The sequence below is a fragment of the Hypanus sabinus genome, chromosome 22 (genome assembly GCF_030144855.1).
Source record: "Hypanus sabinus isolate sHypSab1 chromosome 22, sHypSab1.hap1, whole genome shotgun sequence".
In the NCBI taxonomy this organism is placed as follows: Eukaryota; Metazoa; Chordata; class Chondrichthyes; order Myliobatiformes; family Dasyatidae; genus Hypanus; species Hypanus sabinus.
Window position 1 is genome coordinate 36,798,154 of NC_082727.1, and position 26,556 is coordinate 36,824,709.

The following is a 26,556-nucleotide window of genomic DNA, read 5'->3' on the forward strand; positions in this document are numbered from 1 at the left end:
AGAAAAAGTTTCGGTAATGGATTTATCTGGCGTAGTGTATACGCAGCCTCATTTTCTATGAAAAGAAAAACAAAAAGAAAAGGGCCCATTCTAATGAAACAGGCAAATGTGCACAAGGTGCAGCTCATCCTGAACTTCTTTGTCACTCAGACGCTGGGCCTTCGGTCAGCGTGAAATCACACACCACCTTCCGAGCCTCACTCACAATCCATCTCGAACGAGCTGGTCTACCACTGGATCGTATGCTATGACTGGTTCTCCCCAGCGTCTTCTCTCTCCATCTCCTAACGAACACAACCCCAAGACAGACAGCAAGACATACTTTATTGATCCCGAGGGAAATTGGATTTTGTTACAGTCGCACCAACCAAGAATATTGCAGAAATATAGCAATATAAAACCATAAATAATTAAATAATAATAAGGAAATTATGCCACGTAGAAATAAGTCCAGGACCAGCTTATTGGCTCAGTGTGTCTGACACAATGAGGGAGGAGTTGTAACGTTTGATGGCCACAAGCAGGAATGCCTTCCTATGATGCTCAGTCTCTGGATGAATGTATTCCTGTGCCAAACCAGTACATTATGGAGTGGATGGAAGACATTGTCCAAGATGGCATGCAACTTGGACAGCATCCTCTTTTCAGACACCACCGTCAGAGAGTCTAGTTCCATCCCCACAACATCACTGGCCTTACGAATGAGTTTGTTGACTCTGTTGGTGTCTGCTACCCTCAGCCTGCTGCCACAGCACACAACAGCAAACATGATAGCACTGGCCACCACAGACTCGTAGAACATCCTCAGCATCGTCCGGCAGATGTTAAAGGACCTCAGTCTCCTCAGGAAAAAGAGAAGGCTCTGACCCTTCTTGTAGACAGCCTCAGTGTTCTTTGACCAGTCCAGTTTATTGTCAATTCGTATCCCCAGGTATTGGCAATCCTCCACCATATCCACACTGACTCCTTGGATAGAAAAAGGGGTCACTGGTGCCTTAACCCTCCTCAGGTCCACCACCAGCTCCTTAGTCTTTTTCACATTAAGCTCCAGATGGTTCAACTCACACCATGTGACAATGTTTCCCATCACAGCCCTGTACTCAGCCTCATCTCCCTTACTGATGAATCCAACTATGGCAGAAGCATCAGAAAACTTTTGAAGATGGCAAGACTCTGTGCAGTAGTTGAGCTCCAAGGTGTGGATGGTGAAGAGAAAGGGAGACAAGACCCACTTTATTGTCCCTCACAAAGAAAACCTCCACTAATTGGATGGCACACATTCCACAACATCACTTATCTTCATCAATAACCCAAACAGACTGAAAGCAGAACAAACTGCTCTTACAGAACTGATAAATGAAATACCTACAGTAAATATGTCAACCAGGGCACTACAATTGCGAACAGAATTGCAGATTGCTGATAATTAAAAATAGTGTAAATTATAATTAATTGATAAGGAATGGTCATCAGGACAACTCATTATACTAGCATTTCACTGACACATGGATTATTTCTATGGCTAAGCAATGCTAAAGCAGAAAATGCTTCCAAATTGCTTTTAATTGCCTTAGTGTTATCAATAGACTTTGAATTTGAGTTTCTTGTGATAGTCAGGAAGTAATGGATAGTATAAAGGGTTGTCAGGTCGAACATCAGAGGCAACAACGGAGACTCAGCAGAAGAAGAACCGCACAAACTGAGAAAGAGCACAAATTGCTTTCCATCCAACGAACATCATGAGGTAAAGGATGTTTCCTTGCAGTTTATCTTTATGTACAGATTATTATAGAGGAGGTGGTTCACCAAAGTTAGTGGATCACAGTGCAATTACTTTGAAAAACCCAGAGTGGACACACAGGCTAATACGATAGTTGAATGATGAGACTTTAGGGTGATCCCCACGTTACTCTGCTGGGGTGGAAACAGTGCAGGGAACTGCAGTGCTTTACTGTTATTTTTGTTATTAACATGTAATAAAAAGGCAGTAAACACAAGATTTGCATCTGATTCCTGACTTCTGAAGAGCCTTCTGTTCTGTCTGATCACCAGATCCAAGAGCAAGTTCAAGTGATCATAAATAATCCTCACTCACGGCAGGAGAGGCAAGAGGAGTAGGAGAGTAGGAGTCTGATCAAGTCGGTTTATCTGCACTTGTCTTCCTCAAACAGGGGGCTTCGGTGGAATACGACTGAGAACAATGACATTATTTGAAAAACTTAGCAGTCAGCGTAATCACTTTATCACGGATTGATTTCCACGGTAATTTGTAAGGAATGTGGACATTCTCTCTGTGACTGTGTGCATTTCCTCTGGGTATTTGACTGTCATCCTATATTACAAAGATGTACGGGTTAGGTTTAGTGAGTATTTGGTGTCAGAAATGTGCTGACACACTTGCCGACTGTCCTGCACAATTCTTTTGATCTGATATGATGCCAAACGATGCATTTCACTGTATGTTTTGGTCTACATGTGACAAAAAATGCAAATCTTTAATCTTCAACATTTTTAGAAGTAGGGGTTGACTCAACTCTGCCATACACCACAGCTGCGTAGATTTGAGCACATTGGAGCCTACTGGCTGCATTCAGTACTGAGGTAATACACCAGAGGAACATGCTACTCTAAACTGTCATAATTTCCAGCCCCTAGCCGCTTTCAGGACAGAATGGAGGAGCTGCATCCACGGTGCGGCAAATTCATCTCCTTTGGGAGGAAGCAGGAAGCAGAGTTGATCTCAGAGTAGGGTTAAAGGTCGGCACAACATGTTCTATGTTCGATGCTGGTCTATGTTCTTTCAGAAATGTGCAGCAGCATCAGGGGACGTTGCTCATGCAATTGTTCTGTGAACTGGTCTGGCAACTCGTAAATTGCCAGACTTTAGTGGGCTTCACAAAACAGCTTTATCTCACTAATGTTACTGAAGTTCTCAATCTTCTAGACATTGAGTCTGAGTACTGGTGGCTGTCTGGGGAAAAGCACCACTTCTCTGTACCGAGATCTGGAGCTATGCTCAGGCTGCTGGCAAAAAAACGAAAGTCTGCAATAGTGGGAGAGCTCAACGTCTGGTAATAAAACCAAGTCCACCATCAGTGTAACAAAGCAACAGATCAGCTGCCTTGGCTGTTCAGGAGACACATTTCCATCTTCATCACCTGAATCAATTCTTCATATTGGGTTACTGATCTGAAACATTCTCCATCCTCAGGTGTAGACTGAAGGTTGAGCATTTCCAGGTATTCAATGTCATAATTATAAAAAAAAGTCTTTAAAAGGCAGCTTTCATGCAGTTGGTAAATCTGCTTTTTATGGGATTGCAGGTCAGACCCACACCAAGTGATCGCAGATGGAATTCATGATTATGTTTTTTCTTTCTTGCAGCAACACACCGGGAGATTTATTGAAAGAGAAGCTCGATCAGCTGCAGTGTCACTTCACATGGAGGCCACAGAAGGAAACTATTGACTTGGACGATATGAGGTTGAAACTCCAAAATTCTCTTAGATTTAGTGTAAAACATAAAGCTCAATTCTACAACCATCTTGCTTTTATAAACTGTCTGCAAGGTCATTTTGAAGAAGCCTTTGAAAACTTAATGGAAGCTGAAAAGTTTCTGAGGGAGGAGTACAAAGATGAATTTGAAAGAAGAAGCATCATCACCTATGGAAACTTTGCCTGGGTGCATTACCACATGGGACAACTGACCGAGGCCCAGTCCTATCTCGACAAGCTGGAGATGATCTGTAAACCGCTCAGTGATGGCCCTCGCTATACAGCAATGATACCCGAGGTGTACGGGGAGAAGGGATGGTCATTAATGAGTTCTGGTGCTGAATACTATGAGGAGGCAAAGGCATGCTTTGCAAAGGGTCTGAAGCAAGATCCTTTCAACTTGGAGTGGATGACTGGATTTGCATCTGCACAGACTCGTCTGACATCAACGTCTGGAACCCCAGAGAGCCGAGATCAGAGTCAATCAGTGAAGCATTTCTGACAAGTTCTGCATCCTGATCCAGATGATGCTGTGGCCATGGTGCTGTTGGCTCTAAATCTGCAGATGTTAAGGCAAAATGAAGAAGTAAATGAATTAATTGAACAAGCATTGCAGAAGACTTCTGATCTTCCATATGTGCTTCGCTATGCTGCAAAATATCATAGACAAAGGGGGTCTGTGGGAAAGCAATCGAGCTGTTGAAACATGCATTTGAATTAACTCTACACTCTTGTTTCTTACACCAGCAGATTGGTTTGTGCTACAGAAGTAAGCTGAAATTCACTCACAGCAGATGTCCTCAAAATTCTGAATTTCAGCAGAAAACTGAGTTGATCAGTCAATGCAAGTATCACTTTGAAAAGTCTATTGAGCACCATTGAAGATCAGCTGTTCCACCACAACTGGATGTTGCACCCATCTGCATAACAAGTGTGGAGAATTCCAGAGCAGAGGAGACTTACCGTAGATTGGTGGAGTTAGTGGACATTTGTCCAGAGAATATGCAGAGCATTTGACTGGAAGCTGGGTTATTTGAACTGTTCCAGAAGAAAATTGAAACAAATGCTGTTCGCCTGTTCCTGAAAGGAGCAAAAATTGAATATAACTCAAGTGAACGGGAAAAATATTGCATGAATTTGGAGAAGTGGGCAGATAGGAAATTTAGAATAAATGCACGAAAGAGCAAGGCTCTTGGTATTAAAGCAATTCTGTATCATCTGAATGGGATCCAGGATAAAGTGACCAAATACATTGAGAAGGCCTTGAGGAATATGTCAGTGCTCTTTCTTAATTACCATCTGAGCACCAATGGTTTGTTTAAAAGATGCATTTCCATCTGATCTGAGGATCGGTTTGGTGGGGTGTTGCTTTACTAGTTATATCCTCTTAGCACCTTCTCTTACTCATTAGTGTTCAATTTGTAAAAATGGTCCCTTTGTAGCTAGACCCAATTATTGTGTTTCTTTTAAAATATTAATTCTCCAAGTACCCTGAGCAAACTAATTTCAATTGTGCTTCTCTGGACTCTGGAAAGATGGGATTTGGGATACTGCAGCAAGTGGAGTTAATTTTTTCACGTTGGTTGTTCAACCTATTAATCATTGATGTATTTTATTTTCAAATATATGGAGTTTGATTTTATCTTAAGGATCTTTGTAAAATATCCTGTAAGGATGTGTTTTGTAATTAAAGCTTCAAAGCAGAAGTTGGTCTTGTCTTGTCAAAATCAAAGGAAAATGAGCAACAAATCCTTAACAGCATGATTCCAACCTGCTGAGTGTGGTGTTGGAGTGGCTTGGAAGGGGAATGACTGGGAAGTGACAGTGGAGGGGCTTTGGGGATCACTAATGAAATTTCAAAAAGATTATGCTTTTAACAGGAAAAAAGGATTAGATTTCTCATTCATAATAATTAACATCCAAGACAATGTATCTGCAAAACTCCAAACAAGCTTGGCTGTGCATGACTGTGCAGACGCTTCAACATCAGCGAGTTAGACCTGCTGGAAGAATTTTAAATGAAGAGAGATTTATAGAGTGGGTGTCTGAGTAGAGAGGTCTAGAGTAGGAAGGTTTTGGCACAACGCGGCTTCAGCGATAATGGGTTGAAGTGAAGTAAATTACTTGTGAAGTATAGGAATAGGAAGTATGTTTGCTGGGCCAGTGTTCTGTACTTTGTGTTAGATGTGGGATGTCTGGGAGACTTTGATGACGGTAGAGCAGTAAATGTAGTCTATATGGATTTCAGCAAGACACTTGACAAGGCAGGCCATGTAAGGCTTATCGAGAAAGTAAGATGCATGGGATCCAAGCGGACCTTGCTCCATGGATCCAGAATTGGCTTGCTCACAGAAGGCAAAGCATGGTTGTAGACGGGTCATATTCTGCATGGACGTCAGTCACCACTGGAGTGTCTCAGGGACCTGTTCTGGAACCCGTACTCTTTGTGATTTTTATTAATTACCTGGATGAGGAAGTAGAGGAATGGGTTTGTAAGTTTACTGACGACACTAAGGTTGGAGGTGTTGTGGATAGTGTGAAGGATGTGGAATCTATAGAAGGGTTGCAGAGGAGACTTACAGGGATGTTGCCTAGATTGGGGAGCATGTTTTATGAGAACAGGTTGAGTGAACTTGGCCTTGACCTGATAGAGGTGTATAAGATAATGAGAGGCACTGATCATGCAGATAGACAGAAGCTTTTTCGCAGGCCTGAAATGGCTAACATGAGAGGACACATTTGCAAAGTGTTTGGAAGTAGGTACAGAGGAGATGTGAGGGGTAAGCTTTTAACACAGAGACTGGTGAGTGCGTGGAATGGGCTGCCAGCAACGATGGTGGAGACGGAAATGATAGGGTCTTATAAGAGACTCCTGGATCGGTACATTGTGCTTAGAAGAATAGAGGGTGATGGGTAACCTTAGGTAATTTCTGAAGTAAGTAAATGTATGGCACACCATTGTTGACTGAATGGGCTGTAGGTTTTCTCTGTTTCTGTGTGCCAATGGACTCATAATGGATCAAGAAGCTGGAAGGGTATAGTGCAAGGATCATGCCTTTGACCTGACCAACGGTGTTGATATAGTGATAGCCAAAAGACATTCCTGTGATGTGCATGGGCTTGGCTGCTGATCAGGAGATAACACTGTAAGTAGACTATGGAAATCAGATATGATTATAGATTAAGTGAGCATTTGTCCCAAAAAATGTTCGGGGTTGGGGAAGAATGAGAAGGGAGATGCAGAAAGTAGAAAATAGAGCATATGACCACAAGTTCGGGATCAATCATGTGAAATTTCTCAGAGAGAAGTTGTTATCGCAAATTAACTGGACACTTGTTCCTCAGTCACCACGGTAGCACAGCTGGGGCATTGGAGTTCAGGGTTTCATTCTGATGTTGTATATAAGCAGTTTTTCCGTTCCTCCTCGTGAATACGTGAGTTTCCTCCAATGCTCCGCTTTTTCTCCCTCATTCCAAAGTCAAACCTGTTAGCAGGCTGATTTGTCATTATAAACTGTCCTGATATCACACTAGGTTTATATAGGTGTGTTGTTGGAGGGTGTGTCTCATCGGGCCAGTAGGGGCTGTTCCATGCTATATGTCTAAATAAAATATAATTATACTTCATTTACTTGTGCACAAGGAGAAGAGTGTGTCTCCTGTCACCACACTGTTCTGACGTCTGAACAGAGGAATGTCATTTTTATGCAGAATTGACCAGCAGGTACAGATGTTGACGATTCCCGGTGGCGAAACATTTTGATTCAGATTCCCATTCCCATTGTTTCATCTCATTCCATGTTCTCCTCTTATGGCCACCCTCAGGATGCTGGAGGAACATCTTACATTCCGTCTGTGCAGCCTCCAACCTGATGGCATGAATATCAATTTCTCACCCACTTTCTTCTTCTTCTATTCCCCACTCTGGCCTCTTACCTCTTCTCACCTCTCTATCACTACCTCCTGGGTCCCTTCCTCCTCCCCTTTCTCCTCTGGTCCACTCTCCTCTCCTGTAGCCTAACAATTTTCCAATGACCGATGGCGTTTCACTTCTTTCCGATCGCTTTATTACTTCCACCTTATTTTCAATTGTGATCGTGATTATTTTCGTGAACAGAAACACTGTGGATCCAGAGCTCCGCCACCGGGTCCTAATTTCCACCGCACTGAGACATGTTATATAAAGTCCGGTGTTCCGCTGAGTCCTAAAGTCCACCACATGGTGACAGGTTAAATAAGGGACATTAGCATCCACGTTTTTTGGTATCGGTGGGGGTTTCAGAACCAATCCCCCATGGATAAGGAGGGCCGACTGTATTCCCTCTTTCCATCCCCACCTTTTTATAAATCCAGCGTCTTCTCACTTTCCTTTCCAGTAATGAAGAAGGGTGCAACACCTGTGTGGCACTGGTCTTATCACATGTGAATAGTCGCCACAATCTTTGAGAAAATCAAATTACTCTCGGTGCCACTGGGCTGTCAGAGGAATCCAGGTGTCCAAGGAGGCAGTGAATAGAAGCCACACACATTTGGAAATAAGGTTTTGTTTCTAAGACAAAAACTATACATACAAAATATTTGCATGAGCAAGAACAATTCAAAATCCCAGCATTTTGTTTAGGTTGCAAATTTTAGATGCCAAACCAAAAGAAGTTCCTTTTTAACTAAAATCAGTGAGATTCCTTTATCACTCCAATCTTTGTAGCTCATTACATCTAGTGTTATTCCCTATTTACAAACTTACAGACCAATCTTTCCTTTTTACTTATCCCTGGTTAGTTAAAAAACCAAATATAATTCCTTTTCTCAAGTATTATAGTGAACACCAGTTTCAGTTCCAGGTTTAAATTCAAGTTTATCTACAAGATAAATTCAAATGCAAAGATTATATTTACACAGTTTAACTCCCTTCATGACATCACAGCTTTCAAAGTAAATCTCATTCAGTAACTCATCATAGGCTTTGCAAAAATAATCAGTTCTTGCAAAAAATCAAATGCAGATTCTTTGAATGAAAATAAACTTATACATCCAACCCTTCTCCCTAACATGTTCATTCATCTCTCCTTGATTCACCTTCTAAAAGTTATGCTGGAGACAATTTACAACAAACAAATAAATGATCAGTTGAAGGAAACTGGAGCACACAACCACACTGCTGCAATGCCAGCCCTTAACACTCCTTGCAGGTAGGTAGGAGCTATGGGGATGTGGTAGATTGACACAGACCCAAGGGGACCAGGCTCGGTCAATGAGCTGAAGTGGTAGACTTGTCTGAAGAACCTCCCAACATCATGCCCACAGGACTAAAGTTGGCAAGGGTTCTGTATTTTGTCCATAAGAGACTCAGGGGGCAGGGCCTCATATCATTGGACCAAACCAATTTTTTAAGGAGACATTATGAGCAAATGAAAGCACTCAGTGTGCCTGTGAATCTCTCCACCCGTAACACACCAGTCACTGCAGCTCTTCAGCAAACCTTCAGAATCCCTCATCGTAGAAGACTGGAAATTTTGTGTAATTTCAAAATACTAGTGCCATCTCATTCAGGGGAAATAAAAAGGGAAGAAGTTCAAAGTGATGAAAAGAATTATTATTATTATTCACATTATTCAAGTTCCACTGGATGCTGTATATGACTCCAATTGACTCACAGGTGAAGTGTTGCCTCACCTGGAAGGGCTGTTAGGGGCCCTGAAAGGTAACTTGAGAGAAGGTGTAGGGGCAGGTTTAGCACTTGTTCCTCTTGCAAGGATAAATGCCAGAAGCGAGATCAGTGGGGAGGGATGAATGAAGAAGGAGTCTTATAGAGTCCGATCCCTGTGGAAAGCAGAAAGTGGGGGTGAGGGAAAAATTTGCCGGAGGGATCTCATAGGAGATGGCAGAAATTCCGTAGACTTATTTGCCGGATGTGGAGGCTGGTCAGATGGTAGATGAGGACAAGAGGAACCATATCCCTGGTAGGTTGGTGGGAGGACGGAAGGACATCTTCTTCATTCTAGAATGAAAAGACTCAGACTGAGAGCAGATGCGGCGGAGACGGAGGAATTGAGAGAAGGAGTGGCATTTTTACAAGTGATACAATCAAATGAGTTATAGTCCAGGTAGCTGTGAGAGTCCATGGATTTATTATAGACTTCAGCATATAAGATGTCTCCAGAGATAGAGACGGTGAGATTGAGAAAAAAGAAGGAGATATCAGATTTATTTTAGATATCAGTAGATTATCTATCTCAAACTTGGATGGTTTGACACTACATTGTGGAATGCATGATCCATTTCTTAAGCAAACTAGAAAAAATTGTTGCAATCAAAGGATAGGACATAGGAGTAACCCCACTTTTTAAAAAAAGGAGGGAGAGAGAAACCAGAGAATTATAGACCAGTTAGCCTGACATCAGTGGTCGGGAAAATGCTGGAGTCAGTTTTCAAAGATGTGATAACAGCACATTTGGAAAGCAGTGAAATCATTGGACAAAGTCAGCATGGATTTGTGAAAGGAAAATCATGTCTGACGAATCTTATAGAATTGTTTGAGGATGTAACTAGCAGAGTGGATAGGGGAGAACCAGTGGATGAGGTATATTTGGATCTTCAAAAGGCCTTTGACAAGATCCCACACAGGAGATTAATGTGCAAACTTAAAGCACATGGTATTGGGGGTATGGTACTGATATGGATAGAGAATTGGTTGGCAGACAGGAAGCAAAGAGTGGGAATAAACCAGACCTTTTCAGAATGGCAGGCAGTGACAAGTAGGGTACCGCAAGGCTCAGTGCTGGGACCCCAGTTGTTTACAAGATATATATTAATGATTTAGATGAGGGAATTAAATGCAGCATCTCCAAGTTTGCGGATGACACGAAGCTGGGCAGCAGTGTTAGCTGTGAGGAGAATGCTAAGAGGATGCAAGTTGAACTGGATAGGTTAGGTGAATGGGCAACTTTATGGCAGATGCAATTTAATCTGGACAAATGTGAACACGAAAACAGATTATTATCTGAATAGTGGCCAATTAGGAAAAGGGGAGGTGCAATGAGACCTGGGTGTCATTGTACACCAGTCATTGAAAGTGGGCATGCAGGTACAGCAGGCGGTGAAAAAGGTGAATGGTATGTTGGCATTCATAGCAAGAGGATTCGAGTACAGAAGCAGGGAGGTTCTACTGTTCTGCAGTTGGTGAGACCACACCTGGAGTACTGTGTGCAGTTTTGATCCCCTAATCTGTGGAAAGACATTCTTGCCATAGAAGGAGTACAGAGAAGGTTCACCAGATTGATTCCTGGGATGGCAGGACTTTCATATGAAGAAAGACTGGATCGTCTAGGCTTATACTCATAGGAATTTAGAAGATTGAGGGGGGATCTTATTGAAACATACAAAATTCTAAAGGGATTGGACAGGCTTGATGCAGGAAGATTGTTTCTGATGTTGGGTAAGTCCAGAACGAGGGGTCACACATTAGGACCAAGATGAGGAAAACCTCTTCACACAGAGAGTGGTGAATCTGTGGAATTCTCTGCCATAGGAAACAGTTGAGGCCAGTTCATTGGCTATATTTAAGAAGGAGTTAGATATGGCCCTTGTGGCTAAAGGGATCAGGGGCATGGAGAGAAAGCAGGTACAGGATTCTGAGTTGGATGACCAGCCATGATCATACTGAATGGTGGTGCAGGCTCGAAGGGCTGAATGGCCTACTCCTGCACCTATTTTCTATGTTTCTATGTGTAGAAGAGCCTGCATCAACTATAATGCAGCCTGTCCAAATAATCTCTACCGTACATCTATAGAAGTTTTGAGTGTATTTGTTGACATGTCGAATCTTTCAAACTCATATTGAAATATAGTTGCTGTCTTGCCTTCTTTATAATTGCATTGATATGTTGGGACCAGGTTAGGTCCTCAGATATCTTGACCCCCAGGAACTTGAAGCTGCTCACTCTCTCCACTTCTGGTCCCTCTATGAGGATTGGCATGTGTTCCTTCATCTCATTCTTCCTGAAGTCCACAATCAGCTCTTTCATCTTACTAACGTTGAGTGCAAAGTTGTTGCTGCAACACCACTCCACCGCTTGGCATATCTCCTCCATCTGAGATTCTACCAACAACGGATTAATCATCAGCAAATTTATAGATGGTATTTGAGCTATGCTTAGCCCTACAGTCATGGGTATAGAGAGAATAGAGCAGTGGGTTAAGCACACATGCCTGAGGTGCACCAGTGTTGATCATTAGTGAGGAGGAGCTATTATCACCAATCCATGCAGATTGTGGTCTTCCGGTTAGGAAGTTGTGGATCCATTTGCAGAATGAAGTAAGAGAGGGAAAAGGGAATGGGAAATGGAGAAAGAGGTGGTGGGAAAGTGATGGGGGGCATTACTAGATATCAGAAATTTGAGAAGTTGATTTTCACGTCATCAGATTGTAGGCTACCCATATAGGGTGACTTTATGACAACAGTGGAGAAGGCCATGGATGACCATATGGGAGGTGGACAAAATCCAAGATGGCGGCATGACGCAGCTTGCAGCAGCCACTCCGGAGCTGATTATCTGTTATTTGTGAAGTGGGATGCTGTGCGCAATCATAATCAGTTGAAAACGGATGTGGGAACATGGAAGGACATCTGGAAATCTCCAGAAAGACCTTCTTCGTTGCTGCTGCTGCTGTGAGGTCCGGGACTGCTGGGAAAAACAGGACCCCAGTCCTTGGGGTCACATCGCCAATAGCCGTTGGCAGGGCCGTCTTAATACACTCGGCAGAGGATGGTGCTCAGAGAAGCTGTGCCGGAGGCTCAAAGGTTTGATAGATTCGAAGTCCGCTGCGGTCAGGTCGCTTTCATTGTGTGCTGCGTCTGCGAGGCTGAGTCGGGCGGCGCCCTGGAAGTCCATAGCGGGGGTATTCCCTTCTGCCGCCGGCGTGGGATGGCGAGTCTGTCGGGACCCTGGGGACTTGTAGAAACTGTGGTGATTTCTTTTGAACTTATAGTCCGTTAACATCTTTGGACTATTTTTACTATGCCCATGGGCTGTTTTTTTATCAATTATGCTATTGTTTGCACTGTTGTAACTATGTGGTTTTGTGCAGGTCTTGTAGCTTTAGGTTTTTGGTCTTGTTTGTCTGGTGGATTTGGAACTCCTTTCTGTGGAATGTGCTAAGACAGTAGCATGATATTATTACGCAGCAGCCTCTCTGGACTCTGGTTTGGGGATTGCCAAAAGTAATGTGGATTTTCTGGTGTCGTCTGTTTTGTCATATGCTTTTGTGATATCATTCTGGAGAAACATTGTCTCATTTTTTAACTGCATTGCACTTGTGGTTTCTAAATGACAATAAACTGAATCTGAAGGGGCTGGCCACAGGGAGATCCCACTTGTTCGGTCAGACAGAGTGTAGGTGCTCAGCGAAACAGTCTCCCGATCTATGTTGGGACTCACCGATGTACACGAGGCCGCACTGGGAGCACCGAACGCAGTAAACAACTTCAACAGACTCTCAGGTGAAGTGTCGGCTCACCTGGAAGGACTGTTTAGGGCCTTGAATGGCAGTGAGTGAGGAGGTGTAGGGGCAGGTGTAATACTTGTTTGGCTTATAAGGATGGGTTTGAGAAGGGAGATCAGTGGGGAGGGACGAATAGACAAGGGAGTAGCATAGGGAAAATCCCTGCAGAAAACAGAAAGTGTGGGCAGAGAAAGATCTGCTAGGTGGTGGGGACCGTTGGAGGTGGCCAAAGTTTTGAAGAATTATGTGCTGGACATGAAGGCTGGTTGGCTGGTGGGTGAGGACAAGAGGTACCCTATCTCTGGTGGAGTGGCAGGATAATGGGGTAAGAGCAGATGTGCTGCTTGACCTCATAAACAAGTCTCCGGATCCAGAAGGTTCTGTATCAGCACACACTGTAGTACCTGGTCCTCAAAGGAACAAAATTCAGCTGCACTGTTCCATTATGCATGCATGCAGTGGAATGTAGATTACATATAGATTGGGTGAACCAACTTGGTAAGGGTGCTGAGGAAGAGGATTTCTTGGAATGGATGTGGGATGGTTTTCTGAACCAACATGTCGAGGAACCAACTGGAGAGCAGGCCATTCTAGATTGGGTATTCAGCAATGAGGAAGGGTTAGTTAGCAATCTTGTCGTGTGAGGCCCCTTGGGTAAGAGTGACCATAATATGGTGGAATTCTTCATTAAGATGGAGAGTGACATAGTTAATTCAGAAACAAAGGTTCTGAACTTAAAGAAGGGTAACTTTGAAGGTATGAGACGTGAATTAGCTAAGATAGACTGACAAATGATACTTAAAGGGTTGCAATGGATATGCAATGGCAAGCATTTAAAGATTGCATGGATGAACTACAACAATTGTTCATCCCAGTTTGGCAAAAGAATAAACCAGGGAAGTTAGTGCACCCATGGCTGACAAGGGAAATTAGGGATAGTATCAAGTCCAGAGAAGAAACATATAAATTAGTCAGAAAATGCGGCACACCTGAGGACTGAGAGAAATTCAGAGTCCAGCAGAGTATATATATATATATATAAAATCAATTTCCAAGATATTCTATATAATTTGCGGACATCAGGGAGCTGCTAGCAATAGGCGGGAGACTCCCAGAACTTCCAGGAGAGGTGGGATGTCTGACTGTATATGATTAACAGAATTGTGTTTATGAATCTTAACTGAAGGGTTAGGAAAAATAACAAAAAGAAAAGAGCACCTTCTAATGAAACAGTCAGATGTGCACAAGTTGGAGCTCATCTTTAACTTCTCTGCTGAGAACACGCGCTGGGCCTTAAGTCAGTCTGAAACCACCCTTCAAACGTCACTCGCAATCTGTCTCATACAAACGAGTCTACCACTGGATCGTACGCGATGTTCGGATCTCCCCAGAATCTTCCCTCTCCATCTCCCACCAAACACAAGCCCAAATCCAACCTTACTGTCCCTCACCAAGAAAACCTCCCTTTAATTGGATGGCAGACATTCCACAACATCACTTATCTTCATCAATAACCCAAACAGACTGAAAGCAGAACAAACTGCTCTTACAGAACTGATAAGTGAAATACCTGCATCATAGCAGTACACGAGGGGTGATTGACAAGTTTGTGGCCTAAGGTAGAAGGAGTCAGTTTTAGAAAACCTAGCACTTTTATTTTTCAACATAGTCCCCTCCTACATTGACAGACGACTTGGAGCATACGCATCCCTTCTTGTAGAAGTCAGGGTCTTCGACCTCCAGAAGTCATCCACAACGGGAGGGGTGATTGATAAGTTCATGGCATAAGGTAGAAGGAGATGAGTTATTAGCTTCAAACTTTCTGCATATTCACTCAAAGGGTTGAACTGCACGTGCATGTAACGAGAGCTGTATAACGCATTTCCTAATTTGTAGCTGTGAACCAAAGCATTGCACTCTCCCCCACCACAAAAATTCATGTCCTCATGACCTTGAAATAATTTCTTATCTTGTCATTAGTAACACCGTCTTCAGAGGATTTTCTTGATGTCAAACCTCCAATCCAACTGTAAGTAGTAGAGACATATCTCACTGGGGGATAGTCTCAACCTTCTGTTTCCCTGTGTTAGACTGAGTTTTGGGTTTAGGATATGTACCTTTAACAATTGAATTTGGCTGTCAGTCTTCACATCCGAAACTGTATTGTGAGTTTAATTTGGGGTGCAGATCTGAACAATGGGTTCCTTAAAGCTGAGAATCCCAGTCCAGACAATGCTGATTAAAATTAATTTCGATGTCTGTGGTGTGGATGTGAATCAGGAGGTGTGAAGGTTGTGTGTAGTTTCAAAGAAAGCATTGACCACACATTGAAAATATGGAGTTGTCTTGTGACGTTTGACACATAAAAAATCGAGCCCCATGTTGGGCCAGCAGACCTTTCCACCGAAGGCATCTCTACATGATGCCTGCTGTACCTTGTTTTGTCTAATAAAGTAACTGTTTTATATCTACTGGTGATTGTCTCTGGTAATTTCATTCACGCAACAACTACATAGACCAGCCTATCTGGGGAACTCCTGACTCTTTGAGACCTCCTTATCTCATCGTCTACATCTTCAGTTTCAGACACTCCTTGGGATACTTCTCAGGCAAAACCATCTGGGAATGCTGGGGCCGGTCCGGTCCAAACAATAGGCGTCCACACTATACGTTTTTAAAAATATCTCTGTCCACATTGAAATGGAGATTTTGGCAACTCTCCTCCTAATGCCCATGCTCAGGACACATCTACTGAAAACAAGCAACATGTTTGGTGTTAAATCTCGCCATGAAAGGGCGCGTTTGTGCAGTTATAAACTTGAAAAGCTTAAACAATGAGCAGCTGCTGGCTCTTGCACAGAAAGTCCAGGACCAGCTTATTGGCTCAGGGTGTCTGACACTGAGAGAGGAGTTGTAAAATTTGATGGCCACAGGTAGGAATGACTTCCTATGATGCTCAGTGCTGGATCTCGGTGGAATGAATCTCTGGCTGAATGTACTCCCATGCCTAACTGGTACATTATAGAGTGAATGGGAGACATTGTCCAAGATGGCATGCAACTTGGACAGCATCCTCCTTTCAGACACCAACGTCAGAGTGTCGAGTTCCACCCCCACAACATCACTGGCCTTACGAATGAGTTTCTAAATTCTGTTGGTGTCTGCTACCCTCAGCCTGCTGCCTCAGCACAAAACAGCAAACATGATAGCACTGGCCACCACAGACTGATAGATCATCCTCAGCATCGTCTGGCAGATGTTAAAGGACCTCATTCTCCTCAGGAAGTTGAGACAGCTCTGACCCTTCTTGTAGACAGCCTCAGTGTTCTTTGACCAGTCCAGTTTATTGTCAATTCGTATCCCCAGGTATTTGTAATCCTCCTCCATGTCCACACTGACCCCTTGATGGAAACAGGGGTCACCGGTGCCTTAGCAGTCCTCAAGTCCACCACCAGCTCTTTAGTCTTTTTCACATTAATCTGCAGATGATTCTGCTCGCACCATGTAACAAAGTTTCCCACCGCAGCCCTGTACTCCGCTTCATCTCCCTTGCTGAGAATCCAACTATGGCAGAGGCATCAGAAAACTTTTGAAGATGGCAACACTCTGTGCAGTAGTTGAAGTCCGAGGTGTGGATGGTGAAGAGAAAGGGAGACAGGACCTACCTTATTGTCCCTCACAAAGGAAACCTTCCGTTAATTGGATATCACACATTCCACAACATCACTTATCTTCATCACTAACCCAAACAGACTGAAAGCAGAACAAACTGCTCTTACAGATCTGATAAATGAAATACCTACAGTAAAGATGTCAACCAGGGCACTAGAATTGTGAACAGAATTGCAGATTGCTGATAAATAGAAAAAGTGAACTCGTGGGAATAACAGTAACGAGCAGAGATATTGATGCTTTTCAGTTGAAGTAATCTGTTACTGCACTTTCAGACAACTGGAAAAGGCAACTGGTTTCCTTGGCTGCGTAAGTCTAGTGAAGACACTCTCCGGTCCCGCCCAGCTCGTGAGATTGAGACGGCTTCTCCCACCCCAAACCCCAGTTTGTGAGGATGCTGTGTAATTTGCTACCCTGTTACAAATTGGTGCCATGAAATTATAGACAGTACACTGTACAGACATACAACCCTGCAAACACCCATTTCAGGGAGGTAGCACCACCACCCCGCCCCGACAACCTAATATTCACCCCCCCCCCCAACACCAGCCATGGGTGGATGTATGCAGGACATTTGATTATGAAAGAACACAACAATTGATTTGATCACATACTGAAACTATATACACACAGATATATATACATGTATTTCTATATATTTCTGTTCCTTATTGACTAGATTGTTGGCAGTCTCAATGCTAATAGCTCAACACTAATGTAAATAGCTTTTCTATTTCTTTTGCAAAGTTTCTTGTACTGTGATGTGGCTTGCTTGGCAGATTTGAGCATTTTGCCAGAAATCTCAACATCATAGCAGTCTGTGTCAATGATTCTATTAATATTGCAAGATATCAGATTGACAAATGTTTTGTGAGACAGCTGACTTCTGAATTCTGTCTTAATGTGACGCACCATGTTGAATTCCCTTTCTACATCACAATTAGAATTTGGCAGTATCAAAAACAGCTTCATCACCTGGCAGGGCTCTTTGAATCCCAACTGTCCTGTGCTCACAGATTTTACTTTGGACAATGAAAGAGAGAGAGAAGTCGATTGTTAAGCCCGCCCAAATAAATTTCTGGAATATTGTATATGATTTGCAGGGATCAGGGAGGGGCTATCAACATGCAGGAGACGCTCAGTACTTCAGGGAGAGGTGGGATGTCTGACTGTATATGATTAAAGGAATTATATTTATGAATTTTAACTGAAGACTTAGGAAAGAAGAAACAAAAGTAAAAACAAGAATAACAAAAAGAAAAGAGCCCATTCTAATGAAACAGTCAAATGTGCACAAGTTGGACCTTATCTTGAACTTCTCTGCTGAGAACACGCGCTGGGCTTCGATCAGCGTAAAAGCCCACACCACCCTTCAAACATCGCTCATGATCCATCTCGAGCAAACGAGTCTACCACTGGATCGTATGCTGTGCCCAGATCTCCCAAGCATCTTCTCTCTCCATCTCCCACCGAACACAAGCCCAAAACCAACCTTATTGTCCCTCACCAAGAAAACCTCCCTTTAATTGGATGGCACACATTCCACAACATCACTTATCTTCATCAATAACCCAAAAAGACTGAAAGCAGAACAAACTGCTCTTACAGAACTGATAAATGAAATACCTACAGCATAACAGTATACGAGGGGTAATGATAAGTTCTTGTCCTAAGTAAGAAGGAATCAACTTTAGAAAACCTGGCACACTTATTTTTCACAATAGTCCCCTCCTACATTTACAGACTTACTCCAGTGGTCATGGAATATACGGATCCCTTCATTGTAGAGTTCCTAAAAGCTGTGAGTCCCAGTCCTGACAATGCTGATTAAAATTCATTTCAGTCTCTGTGGTGTGGATGTGAATCAGAGGGTGTGAAGGTTGTGTGTAGTTTCACAGAAAGAATTGTCCATACATTGAAATTATGGAGCTGTCTTGATGTTTGACACACAAAAATTCGAGCCCCACGTTGGGCGAGCAGACCTTTCCACCGAAGGCATCTCTACATGATGCCTGCAGTACCTTGTTTTGTCTAATAAAGAAACTGTTTTGTATCTACTAGTAATTTCCTCCGGTGATTTCATTCACACAACCACACCCTGGTGCTACATAGTCCAGCCAATCTGGGGGACTCCTAACTCTTTGAGGCCTCCTTATCTCATCATCTACATCTTCAGTCTCAGACGCTCCTTGGGATACATCTCAGGCAGAACCACCTGGGAACGCTGAGGCCGGTCTGGAGGCGATGTGACCCGGTGTAGGATCTGTTCCTCAACTCCAGTCTGGGTCATTCTCTCAGCAGTAGAGACACCGCAGAGTGTTTTATCTTTTCTATTTGGGTCATGTCTCCTTTCGCAGTCGCTGAACAAACAGTACCAATACACGGGTCATCTCGCTGACCAGCTGCCACTTCCTGGGGCTCAATTCTGGCAACTGCTTTGTCTTCAGAGCAGTCAGGTTGCAGTAAGCTTGTGGAATGGTACCGTCAGAACCTCCCAAATGATCTACATCTCGATTCTGTCCTTGCCTTTCCTGCACCTTCCCGTGATGGAAAACTGGCACATGGCTTTCACTGCAATGGCAGGAAAGCGCTCCCACTCTCCGTCCCTGTCCAGCCCGTCATGTGCACATTGGGACAAAGCATCGGCATCAGTGTTTCTGCTTCCCAGACGGTATTTCAAACTGAAATCATAGGCAGACAACACCGACAACCACCAATGGCCTGTAGCATCCAATTTCGTCGAGGTCAGGATAGTAGTTAACGTGTTCCTGTCCGTCCTTACCTCGAATTTGGCACCATATAGATATTCACTTAACTTATGCACCACTAACATTTCAATGCCAGGAACTCCAACTTGTGTGTGGGATAGATTTTCTCTCAGCGAGACACACTCCCGCTGACGAATGCCACAGTTCTCATCCCTGCGCTCTGATCCTGATATAGAACACCGCCTAAGCTCTCTCTGCTGGCATCTGTGAGCATGTACGGCATCCGGGGGTCTGTGAAAGCTCACACTGGCACTTTTGTCAGCAGATCCTTCAGCAACTGAAAGGAATCTTACTATTTCACAACTCATCTTACACCATTAGGCTCTGAAGTTCTAAAATAATCTCTACCATCCACTCCTTTCTTCCTCCCTTCCTTCCCCAATGGAGGGTCAATGCACAGAAACTGATTTGAAGGGTGACTCACTTTAGAGTAGTCTATCACGAACCTCCGATAGTACCCTCAGAACCCAAGGAACGAGCACATGGCACTCACTGTCTGAGAGGTGTAGGTTGAGAGGTGACCCAATAGAGGGGTATAAGATGATGTGAAGCATTCATCGTGTGAATAGTCAGAGGCTTTTTCCCAGAGCAGAAGTGGCTAAAATGAGAGGGCACTTTTTTAAGGTGCTTGAGAGTAGATACAGAGGAGATGTCAGGGGTAAATTTTTTACACAGTAAGTGGTAAGTGCGTGGAATAGCCTGCTGGCAACAGTGATGGAGGCAGATACGATGGGGTCTTCTAAGAGGCTCTTGGATAGGTACATGGAGCTCCGCAAAATAGAGGGCTATGGGTAAACCTATGTAGTTTTCAGGTAAGGACATGTTCGGTACAGCATTGTGGGCTGAAGGGCCTGTATTGTGATTTAGATTTTCTAAGGCTACATCCACGCTAGACCAGATAATTTTGAAAAGGACGGTTTCACGTAAAAATGATAGGCATCCACACTATACGTTTTAAAAAATATCTCCGTCCACAATGAAATGGAGATTTTGGCAAATCTCCTCCTAATGCGCATGCACAGGACACATCTACTGAAAACAAGCAACATGTTTGGTGTTGATTCTTGCTGTGAAAGTGCGCGTTGTGCAGTTATAGACTAGAAAGCTTAAACAACGAGCGGCTGCTGGCTCTCACGCAGAAAGACATAAAAGTAAAAAAAGCAAGTACTGGAGCGTACGGAGGCAACCGACAGGGAGTTCACGGACAGTATGAACAGGCTGACAACGAACATTGAAAAACTGACTAACTCTGTTGTATTAATAAAGCACCTTGTTAAATGTGTAAAACATGTCTGCATCAGTATTATCTTGTATTTCCATACAATGTTACATTAGGCTGATTCACATCTATTGTCAGAGAAGTACTTGCATATATAGGTAAACCACCTTCATACAAGCAAGGACAGAAAACAGGGCAATGTGTGTATACTTATTGATTCAGTAAGTTATGGGTCAAAGTATCTGGTGAGTACATTTCTAACATTTCTGACTTCAGTCTCGTTGCTATCTGTTCTGAAATTGCTAGTGCTACTCTGAACTCGAGCAAAATCCTTGCCTGCAATTTTATCAAACCTCCGCTCAGTCCCTGCAGCATCCATAACCACATATCGTAATCACTTTAAAGACAATAGTTTTTCCCAGACTTAAACACACAACCCACCAGATCAATGCTCAGGGCAATTACAAGAATTCCAATGAACTCGATCCTGGACGCGTCCCCACAATGAATCACCCTGGTTTCCTTGGCTGTGTAAGTCTAGGGAAGACATTCTCAAATCCCACCAAACTCGTGAGATTGAGTTGGCTCATTCCAGCCGTAACCACGGTTTGTGTGGATGCTGTGTAATTTGCCACCCTGTTACAAATTAGTGCCACGAAATAACAGAAAGTACACAGCATACAATCAAAGGAATTATACTTATGAATCTTAATTTAACTCAACCGATTGTAGGGATGACTTACAGCGGATTGAAAAGATTAAGCATATAGACATTAAGAAAGAGAATGTGCTGGAGCTTTTGGAATGTATCAAGTTCGATAAGTCCCCGGGACCGGACAAGATGTACCCCAGGGTAAGATGGGACACGAGGGAAGAGATTGCTGAGCCTCTGGTGATGATCTTTGCATTATCAATGGGGACGGGAGAGATTCCAGACAATTGGATGTGTGCAGTTGTTGTTCTTTTATTCAAGAAAGTGAGTAGAGATAGCCCAGGAATCTATAGATCAGTGAGACTTACTTCAGTGGTAGGTAAGTTGTTGGAAAAGATCCTGAGAGGCACGATTTATGAACATTTGGAGAGGCATAATGTGGAATATGAGGAATATGAGATGGTGAGGAATAGTCAGCAGGGCTTTGTCAAAGGCACGTCATGCCTTACAGGCCTGACTGAATGTTCTGAGGATGACTAAACACATTGACGGAGGTAACACAGTAGATACAGTGTATATGGATTTCAGCAAGGCATTTGATGAGGTACTCCATGGGAGGCTTATTGAGTAAGTAAGGAGGCGTGGGATCTAAAGGGACCTTTCTTTGTGGATCCAGAATTGGCATGCTCACAGAGGGCAAAGTGTGGTCGTGGATGGGTCATATTCTGCATGAATGTCAGTCTCCACGTGGAGTGCCTTAGAGATCTGATCTGGGACTCCTTCTCTTAGTCATTTTCATAAATGACCTGGATGAGGAATTGGAGGGTTGGGTTATTAAATTTGCAGTTGACACAAAAGTTGGGGCTGATGTGGATATTGTGGAGGAGTGTCAGCATTTACAGCGGGAAATTGATAGGATGCAAAACTGGGCGGAGAAGTGACAGATTGAGTTCAACCCAGATACGTTTAGTGTGTTTTGTTTTGGTAGGTCAAATATGATGTTAGAATATACTATTAAAGGTAGGTCTCTTGGTAATGTGGAGGATCAGAGGGATCTTGATGTCTGAGTCCATAGGGCACTCAAAGCTACTGCGCAGGTTAACTATGTGGTTAAGAAAGCATACAGTGTATTGGTCTCCATCAACCGTGGGATCGCGTTTAAGAGACAAGAGGCAATGTTACAACTGTATAGGACACTGGTCAGACCCCAGTTGGAGTACTGTGCTCAGTTCTGGTCACTTCACTGAAAGGAAGGACGTGGAAGCTATAGAAAAGGTGCAGAGGAGATTTGGCGGGACTGGGAAGAATACCTCATGAGAACAGGTTGAGTGAACTCTGCCTTTTCTTCATGGAGAGGGGAGGGTTGAGTGGTGAACTGATAGAGGGGTAGAAGATGATGGGAGGCATTGATCATGTGAATAGTTAGAGGCTTTTCCTCAGGGCTGAAATAGCTAATGTGAGAGTGCACTGTTTTTAAGAGTTGAGAGTAGGTACAGAGGAGATGACAGGGGTAAATTTTTTACACAGAGTGGTAAGTGTGTAGAACTGGCTGATGGCAAAGGTAATGGAGGCAGATACAACAGGGTCTTTTAAGAGGCTCCTGGATAGGTACATTGAGCTCAGCAAAATAGAGGGCTATGGGTAACCCTAGGTAGTTTTCAGGTAAGGACATGTTCGGCACAGCATTGTGGGCTGAAGGGCCTGTATTGTGCTGTAGGTTTTCTATGTTTCTACGTTAAAGTGTTAGTAAGAATAACAAAATGAAAAGGGCCCATTCTAATAAAACAGGCAAATGTGCACAAGGTGCAGCTCATCCTGAACTTCTCTGTTACTCACACGCTGGGCCTTCGGTCAGCGTGAAATCACACACACCCTTCTGAGCGTCACTCACAATCCATCTCGAACGAACGGGTCTACCACTGGATCGTATGCTATGACTGGTTCTCCCCAGCATCTTCTCTCTCCATCTCCCACCAAACATAAGCTCAAGACCTACCTGATTGTCCTTCACCAAGAAAACCTCCCACTAATTGGATGGCACACATTCCACAACATCACTTATCTTCATCAATAACCCAAACAGACTGAAAGCAGAACAAACTGCTCTTACAGAACTGATAAATGAAATACCTACAGTAAAGATGTCAACCAGGGCACTACAATTGCAATCAGAATTGCAGATGGCTGATAATTAGAAAAAGGGAAAATTATAATTAATTGAAAACAAATGGTCAGAACAGCCCATTACACTGGCATTTTGCTGACACGTGGATTATTTCTATAGCTGACCAATGTCGTAGGAGAAAATGCTTCCAAATTGATATTAATTGCCTCAGTGTTATCAATAGACTTTGAATTTGAGTTTCTGGTGATAATCAGGAAGTAATGGATAGTATAAAGGGTTGTCAGGTCGAACATCAGACGCAACAATGGAGACTCAGCAGAAGAAGAACCGCACAAACTGAGAAAGAGCACAAATTGCTTTCCATCCAACGAACATCATGAGGTAAAGGACGTTTCCTTGCAGTTTATCTTTATGTACAGATTATTATAGAGGAGGTGGTTCTCCAAATTCATCTCCTTTGGGAGGAAGCAGGAATCAGAGTTGATCTCAGAGTAGGGTTAAAGGTTGGCACAACATGTTCTATGTTCGATGCTGGTCTATGTTCTTTCAGAAATGTGCAGCAGGATCGGGGGACGTTGCTCATGCAATTGTTCTGTGAACTGGTCTGGTAACTTGTAAATTGCCAGACTTCAGTGGGCTTCACAAAACAGCTTTATCTCACTAATGTTATTGAAGTTCTCAATCTTCTAGACATTGAGTCTGAGTACTGGTGGCTGTCTTGGAAAAGCACCACTTCTCTGTACCGAGATCTGGAGCTATGCTCAGCAGTCTGCTGACAAAAAAACGAAAGTCTGCAATAGTGGGAGAGCTCAACGTCTGGTAATAAAACCAAGTCCACCATCAGTGTAACAAAGCAACAGATCAGCTGCCTTGGCTGTTCAGGAGACACATTTCCATCTTCATCACCTGAATCAATTCTTCATATTGGGTTACTGATCTGAAACATTCTCCATCCTCAGGTGCAGACTGAAGGCTGAGCATTTCCAGGTATTCAATGTCATAATTATAAAAAAAAGTCTTTAAACGGCAGCTTCCACACAGTTAGTAAATCTGCTTTTTATGGGATTGCAGGTCAGACCTGCTCCAAGTGATCTGAGATGGAATTCATGATTACGTTTTTTCTCTCTTGCAGCAACACAACAGGAGATTTATTGAAAGAGAAGCTCGATCAGCTGCAGTGTCACTTCACATGGAGGCCACAGATGGAAACTATTGACTTGGACAATCTGATGTTCAAATTGCAATATTCTCTGACATTGGGTGTAAAATATCAGGCTGCATCATACAACCACCTTGCTTTTGTAAACTGTCTGCAGGGTAATTTTGAAGAAGCCATTGAAAACTTAAAGGAAGCTGAAAAGATTCTGATGGAGAACCACAAAGATGAATATGAAAGAAGAAGCATCATCACCTATGGAAACTTTGCCTGGGTGCATTACCACATGGGACAACTGACCGAGGCCCAGTCCTATCTCGACAAGCTGGAGATGATCTGTAAACCGCTCAGTGATGGCCCTCGCTATACAGCAATGATACCCGAGGTGTACGGGGAGAAGGGATGGTCATTGTTGGGTTCTGGTGCTGAATACTATGAGGAGGCAAAGGAATGCCTTGCAAAGGCTCTGGAGCAAGATCCTGACAACACTGAGTGGATAATGGGATATGCAACTGCACTATTTCGGCTGGAAGCATTTTCTGGAACCCCAGAGAGTCGTGATCAGAGTCGGTCAGTGAAGTATTTCCGACGAGTACTGGAACTTGATCCAGATGATGCTGTGGCCATGGTGCTGTTGGCTCTAAAACTGCAGAGGTTAAGGCAAAATGTGGAAGCAAATGAATTAGTTGAACAAGCATTGAAAAAAACTTCTGGTCTTCCATATGTGCTTCGCTATGCTGCAAAATATTATAGAATAAGGGGATCTGTGGAGAAAGCAATCGAGCTCTTGAAAAAAGCATTAGAATTAACTCCCAACTCTTGTTTCATACACCACCAACTTGGATTGTGCTACAGAAGTAAGCTGAAATACACTCGTTGCAGATCTCCTCACAATCCTGTATTTCATCAGAAAGCTGAGTTGATCAACCTGTGCAAGTATCACTTTGAAAAGTCTTTTGAGCACTGTAGAAGGTCAGCTACTAAACCACAGCTGGACTTTGCACAGATCTGCATAACAAGTGGGGAATATTCCAGAGCAGAGGAGACTTACCGTAGATTGGTGGAGTTAGTGGACATTCGTCCAGAGAATATGCAGCGTATTTGTCTGGAAGCTGGGTTATTTGAACTGTACCAGAAAAGATCCGAAACAAATGCTGTTCGCCTCTTCCTGAAAGGAGTGAAAATTGAATATAACTCAAGAGAACGAGAAAACTGTCGTATGAATTTGGAAAAATGGGCTGATAGGAAACTTAGAATAAATGCACATGATAGCAAGGCTCTTGGTATTAAAGCAATTCTGTATCAGCTGAATGGGATCAAGGATAAAGCGACTGAATACTTCGAGAAGGCCTTGAAGTTTGATCCTGGCAATGAGGAATATGTGAGTGCTCTTTCTCAATTACACATCTGAGCACCACTGGGATCTTTAAAAGATGTATTTCCATCTGATCTGAGGATAGGTTTGGTGGGGTGTTGCTTTACTAGTTATATCCTCTTAGCACCTTCTCTTACTCATTAGTGTTCGATTTGCAAAAATGGTCCCTTTTTAACTGGATCAAACTATTGTGTTTCGTTTAAATATATGAATTCCCCAAGTATTTGGGATACTGCAGCAAGTGGAGTTAAACGAGAAATCAAAAATTTTTTCACATTGGTTGTTTCAAATTTTAATCTTCAAATGTATTTTATTTTTCAAATATATGGAGTTTGGTTTTATCTTAAGGATCTTTGTAAAATATCCTGTAAGGGTGTGTTTTGTAATTAAAGCTTCAAAGCAGAAGTTGGTCTTGTCTTGACAAAATCAAAGGAAAATGAGCAACAAATCCTTAACTGTATGATTCCAACCTGCTGTGTGGTGTTGGAGTGGCTTGGAAGGGAATGACTGGGAAGTGACAGTGGAGGGGCTTTGGGGATCTCTAATGAAATTTCAAAAAGACAATGTTTTTAACAACAAAATATGATCAGAGT

The 26,556-nt window shown here is 43.1% G+C and overlaps 1 protein-coding gene across 1 annotated transcript in view; it reads left to right on the forward strand.

Moving 5' to 3' along the window:
- The window catches only part of LOC132379835 (interferon-induced protein with tetratricopeptide repeats 1-like), a 39,711-nt gene extending 13,712 nt beyond the window's left edge, over positions 1-25,999 (forward strand). Inside the window, exons 2-5 of the mRNA XM_059948113.1 lie at positions 2,945-3,071; positions 3,385-3,982; positions 24,233-24,275; positions 24,576-25,999. Of these exons, the coding sequence (XP_059804096.1) occupies positions 2,945-3,071; positions 3,385-3,982; positions 24,233-24,275; positions 24,576-25,999 (2,192 nt within the window). The remainder of the gene's footprint in view (positions 1-2,944; positions 3,072-3,384; positions 3,983-24,232; positions 24,276-24,575) is intronic.
- Positions 26,000-26,556: the final 557 nt, after the last annotated feature.